The sequence below is a fragment of the Hypanus sabinus genome, chromosome 15 (assembly GCF_030144855.1).
Source record: "Hypanus sabinus isolate sHypSab1 chromosome 15, sHypSab1.hap1, whole genome shotgun sequence".
Taxonomy (NCBI): Eukaryota; Metazoa; Chordata; class Chondrichthyes; order Myliobatiformes; family Dasyatidae; genus Hypanus; species Hypanus sabinus.
In genome coordinates this window covers 91,510,789-91,523,829 of record NC_082720.1, presented here as the reverse complement: position 1 = coordinate 91,523,829, position 13,041 = coordinate 91,510,789, and the positions used below count along the sequence as shown (strand labels likewise).

Genomic DNA, 13,041 nt, shown 5'->3' with positions numbered 1-13,041 from the left:
GCTTAGTAAAATAGAGGGCTACAGGTAAGCCTAGTAATTTCTGAGGTTGGGACATGTTCGGCATAACTTTGTGGGCTGAAGGGCCTATATTGTGCTGTAGGTTTTCTATGTTTCCATTTTCCTCACAGTCACGTCTATCTTAAATGAATCTGCCTCCATCACCACCCCAGGCCATGAATTCTCGGTACCCACCACTCTGTAGAAACATTGTTGCTTGGTCTGATCAGCCCGCCAAACGAGCTCAAAACTCACAGCAGCCAGTGGTCCTGACCTCAGCTGTGGTTGGGTGTAACTAGTCAGCAGCCCCTTTTCCTACAGCATCTCTTGCTGCAGAGATCTAAAACCCTCCCCCACATTGCTCTGCAACTTTTCCCATTTCTGACACAAGGGGCTTGTATAATACAGAGATTACTGTTGTTCACATCTTCCTTCTTAAACGCTCCACATGCAGAGCAGTCAGCAAGCTCTCATTCCGTTTCCCCAGCTGTTTCCATGGTACATGTGGCCTGGGCTCTGGCCTGGCTCTCCCAAATAAATCCCCAATTAGAACAGAATAATGATTCGAAGGGGATGCACTCAGCTGTCTCCTGAACCTGACAAGATGAGAGACACAGATAAAATGGATACCGAGACTCTCTTCCCCCACAGCAGAAATGACTAATATGAAGGGGAATAAGGTTATGGTGATTGGAAGGAAGTATTGGGGGTGGGGGAGGAGGATGTTGGAGGTAATTTCTTTTTAAAACATGGAGGCTTGTAGTTGCATAGAACACTCACCCACCACCATCTGTTTAAAACAAAAAGTGGTTTTGATGGTAGACATTAAAATAGGCACAATGATAGAAGGAAAATAGCGGGCTACATGGGAGAGAAGTGTTAGATTACAGAGGTAGTTTATAAAGGTCAGCATATTATCATGCTATGCTGTCATGTTCCATGTTCTAATCTGCATGTGTTTCAACAAACAGCTGTAAATGACTACATCTGCACTACGCTGTTGAAGCGATCTTGTGAATGGATGGCATTGAGGTCCAGGGCTGCCCTGAAACAGACACCCGACGTGCTTCCATGGCAAATTTCACAGCTGAGATACTGCATAATGCCTATTTATTTGATTAATAAACCATCAGACTCTCCTGCCCACGCTGCTCCTCCAGTGAATGTGGTGTTTCATTTCAGCACAGATCAGATACCGACCTGTCCAATTCTTCCTGCAGTTTATCGAGCTGTCTTGCTTTCAGCTCGCACTCCTGCTGCACCTGTTTAAACAAGTCCTCGACCTGCACCTCTTTCACCTGTAAGAGCTCCAGCTCAGACAGTGCCCCTTGTAGCAACTCCTCAAACTCTCGCTTCTCCTGGTTCAGGGCCTCATGAACGGCATGTAGCTGCTCAAGCTCAGAATCTGAAAGTTCCTGCAAAACACAGCACGAGGGCCAAGTCAATGAAGAAATGCAAACCAATCACAGCAGGGTGACCCGACTGTGAGAAAACAACAGAAAATCTGGAACCAGAGATTTTACCCCAGGAACGTGGCTGCTCTTTCCATGCCAGAGTGCAGCCATCCACATAACACAAAACAGGTGAGGCAGCATCTGGATAAACAGTTGATGTTTTGGGCTGAGACCCTTCATCAGAACTGGACAGGAAAAGGAAAAAGCCAAAATAAGAAGGCTGGGGGAGAAAGAGGAGGAGGAGGACAAGCTGACAGGGTATAGTTGAGAGGAAAGGTTTACTTTAAATGAAATTGTTTGTAAGAGAAAGAGCTACTTGCTGTGCAGGTTGCCATGTGTCTCTTCACCACTTTACTCAGCGGTGTTGCATCTTTCAGAGAGCAATGAACTTGAACCACCAAGTTGTCTCTGCTTATCATCATTCCTCAGTGCCCAACCATTTACTGTATTGTGCAACGCCTATTTTACTTCCCAGTGTGTCACTTCACTCTCATCAGGACTATATGACCATAGGACAGTAACAGAATTAGGCCACTCGGCCTTTCGAGTCTGTTCTGCCATTCCACCATGGCTGATATATTTTTCCTCTCAACCCCATCCTCGTACCTTCTCCCCATAACATTTGATACCCAGACTAATCAAGAACACCCCTCTGTCCAACGTTTCATCTGATCTATCCCCTTCACTTTTGCAAAGGTTTGTGTCATCTGCAGACTTGTTCACCATTTCTCCTACATTCAAATCCACATGTAAAATGACAAACTGCGAAGATCTCAGTACAATTCCCTGCAGTACACCACTAGTCATAGATATCTGATCAGGAGGGCACCCACCCCCCACTGCCCTCTGTCACCTCGCCTTGGATCCAGCACCAGTGATGGAGAATCTCTGTAATTTGATACCAAAGGGTGTTGGAGGCTAGAGAGAGAGAGTTAGTCAGGGTTTTGTTCAGTCCCACCACACCCTTCCCCAATGGAACCAGAGCTGCTGCCACTGAATGAGCAAACCTCCTTTATTCACCTGGCACAAAGCAACACGTACACACAAACACTCAGGTAAGGCAGCCAAGCAGCTACATGCTAACAGAATGAACAAAAGTATACAAATAGATTTCAGAAGCAGATGTATAATTTTTTAAAAACCTTTTCTTGTTTAGTGGAACAGAGCTGCTCTTCTTTCTGCTGTAGCTCGTGTTCTGTGGTACACAGCTTTTCCTTCAGTAGAGCCAGCTCTCCAGTGAAACATTGCTCCAGTTCACGGCATTCTGCCTCCACTTTTTCTGCAGAGGGAGAAACGTTAATTCCAACAAAGACATCAAGTAGTTATGGTTAAGTCCTTTATGAAAAACATGCTAACATTAATTTGACAGTTCTACTTACTGTTTGAGAGACCAGTAGCAATTAATATCTGAAGAATCACAAAGCCTGCTCCAATCAAAGAATGGCTTATTGGCTCAATGCTCAAACCAGTGTCTGAGCATTCTCTATTAAGTGCCAGTGCAGACTGATCGCATTCACAGACCAATGCACCCACCTCCACCAGGACAGTGGGACAACACGCCCACCTCAATTTGAACAGTGGCAAGATTAATAAACTGGCATTCTAAAGAATTCAGGTGCAAACATTAGTAATTGACACTGGACAGCTCCTGACACACCAGCCAGATTCATTCAGTAACACACACACAAGATGCTGGAGGAACTCAGCAGGCCAGACAGCATCAATGGTAAAGTGTACAGTGGGTGATTTGAGCCTAAACCTTTCGGCAGGACTGCTGACCCTTCATGCTGATGAAGGATCTCAACCTGAAATGTCGACTGTACTTTTCTTCCATAGATGTTGCCTGGCATGTTGAGTTCCTCCAGCACTTTGCGTGAGTGGCTTCAATTTCTGGCATCTGCAAATTCACTCAGCAGTAGATACACATCACTAATAATAAATGTCTACTCTCCAAGTGCAATGAGAATGGAATTCCATTTTAATGGATGAGAGTTGATGAAATTACTAACTAGTCATTAGCCAGAGACCCACTATTGAGTTTGCACTGTCAGAGAATGATCACAATGGTTTCTTAATATGGTGCATTTTCTGTGTTCTATTCCTAAAGGCATCGATCTTGCGAGGAGGACAGAATGCTCACTGCACAGGCCGTCTCATACCTTTCTCCTGTTGAAGATGCTGACATTTCTCATTCACTTGTTGAATCTGCTCAGAGTGGACTGCCTTGCTCTCCTGTAGATGGTTCTGGAGATCTGTAGCTTCCCTTTCCTTCAGAACAAGCTGCTCTGCTGACAAGGTGACTTGTTCTTTTGCTCGTTCGAACTGTACCTTTATCTGACTAAAGAAATGATAATTTTTTAAGCACTTTTACATAGGCATCTGGATCACAGACACTCCAAACTCACAGGGAAATCCCTCCCCACCACTGAGTACATCTACACAGAACACTGGTAGTGTATCCATCATCAAGGACCCCACCCTCCAGGCTATAGTGGATACTGCACAATGCATCACAGGTGAAACTCACCACCTTTCCGCACATCTACACAGAGCACTGTCGCAGTAAAGCAGTAGATACGGACCAGTCTAACACAGGTGAAACTGTCACCAACATTGAGCACATCCACGCAGAGTGCCGTCGCAGTAAAGGGTCCATCGTCAGAAACCCCCACCATCCAGACTATGCTCTGTTCTTGCTGCTGCCATCAGGCAGGTGGTACAGAAGCCCCAGAACCCACACCACTAGGTTCAGAAACAGTTATTACCCCTCAACCATCAGGCTCTTGAACCAGAGGGGATAAATTCACTCACCCCAACATTCCAACAACCAATGGATTCACTTTCAGTGACGCTTCATCTCTTGATCTCAATATTTATTGTTTATTTTGTATTGTTTATTTAATTTTGCTTTTTTTTGTTTCTTTGTAGTTACTGGGAATGTTTGCATGAAAATGAATCTCAGGATAGTATATGGTGACGTGTAATTTGCAATGTTCTCTCTAATTTGTAATGGTAGTGTGCATGAAAATCTTGAGCTGTGCAATTTTTTGCCTGATGACACGTATGCACTGAAAAAATTCTTCAATAAACCAACATATAAGCCAGTTCTAAAATCTGTAGACAAATCATTGCAAGCTCCACGTTATCAACAGCACCCACATCAGAAACCAGAAAAGGAAAGGTGATTGCGTATGATCGTGAAATATACTTAACATGCCACTGAGGGAGAAGGTGACAACCTTTCGTGTGCAGTTTAAATTCCTTTGGGTGCTAGCAGCAAAAGATCTGTGCATGCACACCTAGAGAAAACATTGTTACTTTGACAATAAATTTTCTTTGAACTAATTTCATATCAAATTGCTCAATTCACATTAAAAAGGGATTTGTAAATACATGCATTTTTGTATGTATAATGGGGTATTGGACAAGACACATCTAATTGAAACTTGCTGAATGGAACTCGAGTCAATTGAGGCTAAGTAAGATAAGATTGGACTCGCCATGATTACGAACATTGATCCTTACACTAGCACATGGAGTGCTTTGATCTCACCCCTTCCCTGCAAGTACAGTGGTTCTGGTTAACTGGGCCATCAGTTAACCAGGGCAGCCACTTATTTGGGACAACTCTTAAAGAACAAGAATTGAGCAAATAGCCAGGATTCCCTTTGCCTATTTGGGACACCATGCTGATGAATTGGGTCAGGAGACCAGCATCAGACTTGTGCAGCTGTTAGACACTATACCATGCTTGGAGCAACAGCATGTTTGTTTTTTAAATTGTTTCAACTGCATGTGTTTCTGTTCACAAAGCGATGATTTTTGTCACTGACAGTGGACGAGAAATAAGCAGCAAGACATTTCAGAACTTCCCCCCCGCATCCCCCCAAAATCGCTGTAGTTTGAAGCATTCAGGCTTGGAGATGCCTGAAACAGCCACAGGATGAATTGCTCCATCAATAAATGGGAACTAATACAGTTTTATAATCCTTTAGTAGTATTGGTAGTATTGTAGTGGTGTGCTACATGCAGCGCTAAAATTACGACACGGAGTCGGTAACTGCAGTCGAAGGAAAAACTTTATTCGAAATCTTCAGCCTCATTTTTAAGCCTCCCTCAACCTGCCCCCCGTGGCGCCGAGGCTCCAAAGCTCTGTGCTCGCAAACCCCCGTAAGCTATCTAATTGTGAGCCGGTTCGGATGTGCCAGGAAATGGGTCGCCACATAACCCCCCCCCCCCACAGAACCGGCGATACACCCCCCAATGTCCACAGTCTGGGCCGGAACCTGCTTAGGAGGTCGGCCTCTGAGCCGAGGTGCCGGAAACTCGGCCGGTTGCGCCAGGTCCACATGGGCCGGTTTGAGGCGGTCCACCGTGAAAACCTCCTCTTTCCCCCCAACATCCAGCACGAACATGGACCCGTTGTTCTGGAGCACCATAAACGGCCCCTCGTATGGCCGCTGCAGCGGTGGCCGATGCCCGCCCCTTCGTACAAACACAATCTTACAGTTCTGCAGGTCTTTGGGTACGCAGGTCGGGTTCCGCCCGTGCTGTGAAGTGGGTATGGGGACCAGGTTACCGAGCTTCTCGCGTAGTCTGCCCAGGACTGCTGCGGGATTTTCCTCTTGCCCCCGTGGGGCTGGTAGGAACGCCCCGGGGACGACCAGGAGCGCGTTGTATATCAACTCGGCCGACAAGGCGTGCAGGTCGTCCTTGGGCACTGTGCGGATGCCGAGTAGGACCCAGGGAAGCTCGTCCGCCCAGTTGGCTCCTCGCAGGCGGGCCATGAGGGCCGACTTCAGGTGACGGTGGAAACGCTCCACTAGCCCGTTCGACTGTGGGTGGTAGGCAGTTGTGTGGTGCAGCTGAGTCCCCAAAAGGCTGGCCATAGCTGACCACAGGCCGGAGGTGAATTGGGCGCCTCTGTCGGAGGTAATGTGGGCCGGTACACCAAAGCGAGATATCCAGGTGGTGATCAGGGCTCGGATGCAAGATTCGGAGGTGGTGTCAGTGAGCGGGACCGCCTCTGGCCATCTTGTGAACCGGTCCACGTTAGTCATGAGGTGCCGCGCTCCGCGCGACACTGGCAGGGGGCCCACGATATCCACATGAATGTGGTCGAAATGCCGGTGGGCGGGATGGAACTGCTGCGGTGGGGCTTTGGTGTGCTGCTGCACCTTGGCCGTCTGGCAGAGCATGCACGTTTTGGCCCATTCACTGACCTGTTTGCGGAGTCCGTGCCAAACGAACCTGCTGGAAACCATCCGGACAGTCATCCAGATGGAGGGATGCGCCAAGTTATGAATGGAGTCGAAAACACGGTGCCGCCAGGCTGTTGGGACGACGGGACGGGGCTGGCCAGTGGCGACGTCACAGAGTAGGGTCCTCTCACCCGGGCCCACGGGGAGGTCCTGGAGCTGCAAACCGGAGACTGCGGTTCTGTAACTCGGAATCTCCTCATCTGCCTGCTGTGCCTCTGCCAGTGCCTCAAAGTCTACCCCTTGGGAAAGGGCACGAATGGTAGGGCGAGAGAGCGCATCAGCCACGACATTGTCCTTACCCGAGACGTGCCGGACATCCGTCGTGTATTCAGAGATGTAGGACAGGTGGCGTTGCTGGCGGGACGACTAAGGGTCGGATGCTTTTGTAAACGCAAAGGTAAGCGGTTTGTGGTCTGTGAACACGGTGAAGTGCCGACCTTCTAGGAAGTACCTGAAATGCCGGTTTGCCAGGTAGAGCGCCAACAGTTCCCGGTCGAAAGCACTGTACTTGAGCTCGGGTGGCCGCAGGTGTTTGCTGAAAAATGCCAGGGGTTGCCAGTGACCTGCAATGAGTTGCTCCAGCACCCCACCGACTGCCGTGTTAGATGCGTCCACTGTGAGGGCGGTAGGGGCGTCCATTCTGGGATGTACTAGCATTGCGGCGTTCGCCAAAGCTTCCTCCGTTTGAACGAAAGCGGCGGCGGACTCCTCGTCCCAGGTAATGTCCTTGCTCGGACCCGACATCAGGGCGAACGGGGGCACATGATCCGGGCAGCTGAAGGGAGGAAGCGGTGGTAAAATTGACCATACCTACGAATTCCTGAAGGCCTTTGATCGTGGTGGGTCGGGGGAAGTGGCGGACCGCACCTACCTTAGCGGGCAGAGGGGTTGCTCCGTCTTTAGTAATCCTGTGGCCCAGGAAGTCAATGGCATCGAGTCCGAACTGGCATTTGGCGGGGTTGATTGTAAGACCGTACTCACTCAGTCGGGCGCAGAGTTGACGGAGGTGGGACAGATGCTCCTGACGACTGCTGCTGGCTATGAGGATGTCGTCCAAATAGATGAACGCGAAGCCCAGGTCCCGTCCCACCGCGTCCATTAGCCGCTGGAACGTCTGTGCGGCATTCTTCAGGCCGAACGGCATGCGGAGGAACTCGAAAAGGCCAAACGGGGTGATGAGAGCCGTTTTGGGGACGTCGTCAGGATGCATCAGGATTTGATGGTACCCTCGGACGAAGTCTACCTTGGAGAAGATCCGTGCACCGTGCAGGTTTGCTGCAAAGTCCTGAATGTGCGGCACAGGGTAGCGGTCCGGTGTGGTAGCCTAGTTCAGCCTGCGGTAGTCGCCGCACGGTCTCCAGCCTCCCGTCGCTTTGGGCACCATGTGCAGGGGGGAGGTCCATGGGCTGTCGGAACGCCGGATGATCCCCAATTCCTCCATCCTCTGGAACTCCTCCTTCGCCAGTCGGAGCTTGTCCGGGGGAAGCCGCCAAGCGCGGGCGTGGAGGGGTGGTCCCTGGGTCGGGATGTGGTGCTGTACGCCATGTCGGGGCATGGCCGTTGTGAACTGCGGTGCCAGAACCGATGGGAAATCCGCCAGGACCCTGGTGAAGTTGTTGTCGGACAGCATGATGGAGCCGAGGTGAGGGGCTGGCAACTGGGCTGCACCCAGGGAGAACGTCTGAAAGGTCTTGGTGTGTACCAGTCTCTTCCTGGGCAGGTCGACCAGTAGGCTGTGAGCCCGCAAAAAAATCCGCACCCAGAAGCAGTTGGGCTACGGCGGCCAGTGTAAAGTCCCACGTGAACTGGCTGGAGCCAAACTGTAGCTGCACCTGACGGGTGCTATAGATCCTTACTATGCTGCCGTTCACGGCCCTCGGGGGGGGACCCGGTGCCCTGCTGCGGGTGTCGTAACTTGTCGGAGGTAAAACGCTGATCTCGGCACCAGTATCGACCAAAAACCGGCGTCCCGACCTTCTATCCCACACATACAGGAGGCTATCCCGATGGCCAGCCGCCGTAGCCATCAGCGGTGGCTGGCCCTGGCATTTCCCGGGAATTTGCAGGGCGGGCGACAACGGCGGACTTCTGCGCCCCACCGCTGGTGGTAGATGCACCAGTGTTCATTGGGCCAGGGGTTGGCGGGCTCTGCGGCCGGGCCTGGACTGGTTTGCTGCTGGGAGCGTGGCTGGGAGATCCGTGCGATGGACGCCCCGCTCACCTTTTTGGCGTTCCACAGCAAGTCCGCCCGGGCTGCCACCTTCCGGGGGTCACTGAAATCTGCGTCGGACAGCAGCAGGCGTATGTCCTCGGGCAGCTGCTCCAGGAATGCCTGCTCAAACATGAGGGAGGGCTTGTGTCCTCCGGCCAGAGACAACATCTCATTCATTAAAGCCGATGGGGGTCTGTCGCCCAAGCCATCCAGGTGCAGTAAACGGGCAGCCCGCTCGCGCCATGAGAGTCCGAAAGTCCTGAGGAGCAGGGCTTTGAATTCCATGTACTTGCCGTCTGCCGGGGGCGACTGTACGAACTCCGCGACCTGGGCCGCTGTGTCCTGGTCGAGGGAGCTCACCACGTAGTAGTAGCGGGTGTCTTCTGAGGTGATCTGGCGAACGTGGAATTGGGCTTCGGCTTGCTGGAACCATAGGTTCGGTTGCTGTGTCCAGAAACCCGGCAGTTTCAACGAAACAGCATGAACAGAGGCGGCTTCGGTCATTTCTGGTCCAAAAATCGTTTGGACTGTCGGGGTCACCAATTGTAGCGGTGTGCTACACGCAGCGCTAAAATTACGACACGGAGTCGGTAACTGCAGTCGAAGGAAAAACTTTATTCGAAATCTTCAGCCTCACTTTTAAGCCTCCCTCAACCTGCCCCCCGTGGCGCAGAGGCTCCAAAGCTCTGTGCTCGCAAACCCCCGTAGGCTATCTAATTATGAGCCGGTTCGGATGTGCCAGGAAATGGGTCGCCACAGTATTCTAATTTGTTCTGTGTTTTATTTAAACATATAATCTGTCTTTTTATGCCATAATTATTACCATGAAACTTCAGCTAATTAGGGCAGTGGGATTTGCCTAATCAGTCCCAATGAACTAGAATCCACAGTATACACATTGCCATCACCCAGTACATAGTCAATGCCATTACAGTAATGACCAATTGTCCATTAAACATCTAATCAGTTGCTCATAGCTGGCATTGAGCTTCAAATGAGGAATATGATAGTTACAAAAAAATAGCGACTGGAGCTGAAAAATTTGTTCTCACTAGCCTACTAAAAATGTACATAGGAGCAGACAGCCATTGCTGACAGAATGGTCTTTCTGAGCACATTTCAGTCAATGCCTTGTCAGATACTTTCACATGTGACAGGTCTTTTAGTGAATTTTAGCAGGGTGGCAGAGCAGCTTAACATTTAGCACAATAACACCACAGTGCCAGTAATCACTGATCAGCGTTCAATGCCTGCCTCTGTCTGTTAGGAGCTTATACATTTCCCCCCCAGATAATCACAACCATAGGAGCAGAATTAGGCCATTTGGCCCATTGGGTCTGTTCCACCATTCAATCATGGCTGATCATTTCTTCCCCCTCTCAAGCCTTCTCTCCATAACCTTTGAAACATAGACAATCAAGGAACAATGGCCAGTTAAGGCTTTGCCTTAAATACACCCAACAACCTGGCTTCCACAGATGCCTGTAAAAATAAATTCCACAAATTCACCACCCCCTGGACTAAAGAAATTTCCCCACATCTGTTTTAAATGGACATCCCTCTCTATCCCAAGGCCGTGCCTTCTTGTCCTAGACTCCCCCACCATGGGAAACATCCTTTCCACATCTACTCTGTCTAGGCCTTTCAAAGGTTTCAATGATATTCACCCCCCCCGCCCCACCCATCCTAAATTTCAGTGAGTGCAGACACACAGCCATCAAACATTCCTCGTATGATAAATAGTTCATTCCTGGAATCATCTTTGCAAACCTCCTCTGAACCCTTGCCAATGCCAGCACACCTTTTCTTAGATGAGGAGCCCAAAACTGTTCACAATACTCAAGATGAGGCCTCACCAGTGACTTACAAAGCCTCTGCATCACCTCCTTGCTGTTGCATTCTAGACCTCTTGAAATGAATGTTAACATTGCATTTGCCTTCCTCACTGCTGACTCTGCCTGCAAGTTCATCTATAGAGTGTTCAGCACAAGGACTCCCAAGTCGCTTTGCATCTCATATTTTTGGATTTTCCCCCATTTAGAAAATATTTTGCACATTTATTTCTACCAAAGTGCATAAACATGCATTTTCCAATATTGTATTTCATTTGCCACTTTCTTGCCCATTCTCCTAATCTGTCTCAGTCCTTCTGCATCCTACCTGTTTCCTCAACACTACCTGCCCCTCCACCAACCTTCGTATCATCTGCAAACTTGGCAACAAAGCCATCTATTTCATCATTAATCTATTTCATTAATATAGCCCAAAAGGAGCGGTCCCACCACCAACCCCTGCAGAACACTAGCCACTGGCAGCAAACCAGAAAAGGATCCTTTTATTCCCACTCACTGCCTCCTACCAATCAGCCAAAGCTCTAACCATGTTAGAATCTTCCCTGTAATACCTGGATCTTAACTTGGTAAGCAGCCTTATGTGTGGCACCTTGTCAAAGGCCTTCTGAAAGTTTAATATACAACTTCTACTGCATCCCTTTTATCTATCCTACGTGTAATCTCCTCAAACATCTCCAACAGATTCATCCAGTGTCACCAAGTACTCCATAACCTCATCCTTAACTATTGACTCCATCATCTCTCTAACCAGAGGTCAGGCTAACTGGTCTATAATTCCCCTTTTGCTGCCTTCCTCCTTTCTTAAAGAGTGGAGTGACATTTATTTGCCAGAGTCCAATGATTCTTGAAGATCATTTCTAATGCCACCACAATCTCTACTACTACCTCTTTCAGAACCCTAGAGCACAGTTCATCTGGTCCGGGTGCCTTAGGTCTTTCAGCTTTTTGAGCATCTTCTCCCTTGTAATAGTAACTGCACTCATTTCTCTTCCCTCACACCCTTCAACATCTGGCACACTGCTAATATCTTTCACACTGAAGACTGATGCAAAATACTCATTTAGTTCATCTGCCCTCTCCTTGTCACCAGTTATTACTTCTCCAGCCTCATTTTCTAGCAGTCCTATATCCACTCTCATCTTTTTTTACATACTTGAAAAAGCTTTTACTATCTACCTTGATATTATTTGTGAGCTTGCTTTCATATTTCATCTTTTCCCTCCTAATGATTCTTTCAGTTGCTCTCTGTAGGTTTTTAAAATCCTCCTAAATCCTCTATTTTTCCATGAATTTTTGCTTTGTTGTATGCCCTCTATTTTGCTTTTACATTAGTTTTGACTTCTCTTGTCAGTCACCGTTGTACTACTTTGCTATTTGATTATTTCTTCATTGTTTGGATTACATCTATCCTGCACCTTCCTCATTTTTCCCAGAAACTCAAACTATTGCTGCTCTGCTGTCATTCCTACCAGCATCTCCTTCCAACTTACTTTGGCCAACTCCTCTCTCATACCACTGTAGTTTCCTTTACTCCATTGAAATCCTGCTACATCAGACTTTATTTTCTGCCTACAACACACACAAAATGCTGGTGGAACGCAGCAGGCCAGGCAGCATCTTTAGGAAGAAGCACTGTCGATGTTTCAGGCCAAGACCCTTCGTCAGGACTTGAGATCCATTACCAACCTTTTCTCCCCCAATCAACCCGCATGTTAAAATCGCCCACGACTATCATAACCTTGTCCTTTTGACATGCTTTTTCTATTTCCTGTTGTAATCTGTGGTCCACCTCGCAGCTACTGTTGGGAGGCTTGTATAAAACTGCCATCAAGGATCTTTTACCCTTGCAGTTTCTTAATCCACAAGGATTCAACATCTTCCAATCCTTGTCACATCCTTCTACTGATTTGATGGCATGTTTTACAAGCAGAACCACACCACCCCCTCTGCCTGCCATTCTAACCCTCTGATACAATGTGTAACCTTGGGCATTCAGCTCCCAACTACAACCATCCTTAAGCCACGACTCTGTGATGGTCAACACAGCATACCAGACAATCTGTAATAGTGTAACAAGATCATTCACCTTATTTCTTATACTCTGTGCATTGAAATATAACACTGAGTACTGTATTTGCTACCCCTTTTGATTAAGCATCCCTAATGAATTGATACTCACCATGCTGGCTGCAATTCTGTCCTAGCATCTGCCTGCTCTTCCTGACAGTCTGACTGCATGCTATCTTTGCTTTCATTCGATCTGT

The 13,041-nt window shown here is 48.5% G+C and overlaps 1 protein-coding gene across 1 annotated transcript in view; it reads right to left on the bottom strand.

Moving 5' to 3' along the window:
- The window catches only part of hmmr (hyaluronan-mediated motility receptor (RHAMM)), a 100,461-nt gene that overhangs the window by 48,553 nt on the left and 38,867 nt on the right, over window positions 1–13,041 (bottom strand). The window contains exons 13-15 of the mRNA XM_059990742.1: window positions 3,611–3,789; window positions 2,594–2,730; window positions 1,198–1,412 (exon numbers count right to left, since the gene is read on the bottom strand). Coding sequence (XP_059846725.1) covers window positions 1,198–1,412; window positions 2,594–2,730; window positions 3,611–3,789 — 531 coding nt within the window. The remainder of the gene's footprint in view (window positions 1–1,197; window positions 1,413–2,593; window positions 2,731–3,610; window positions 3,790–13,041) is intronic.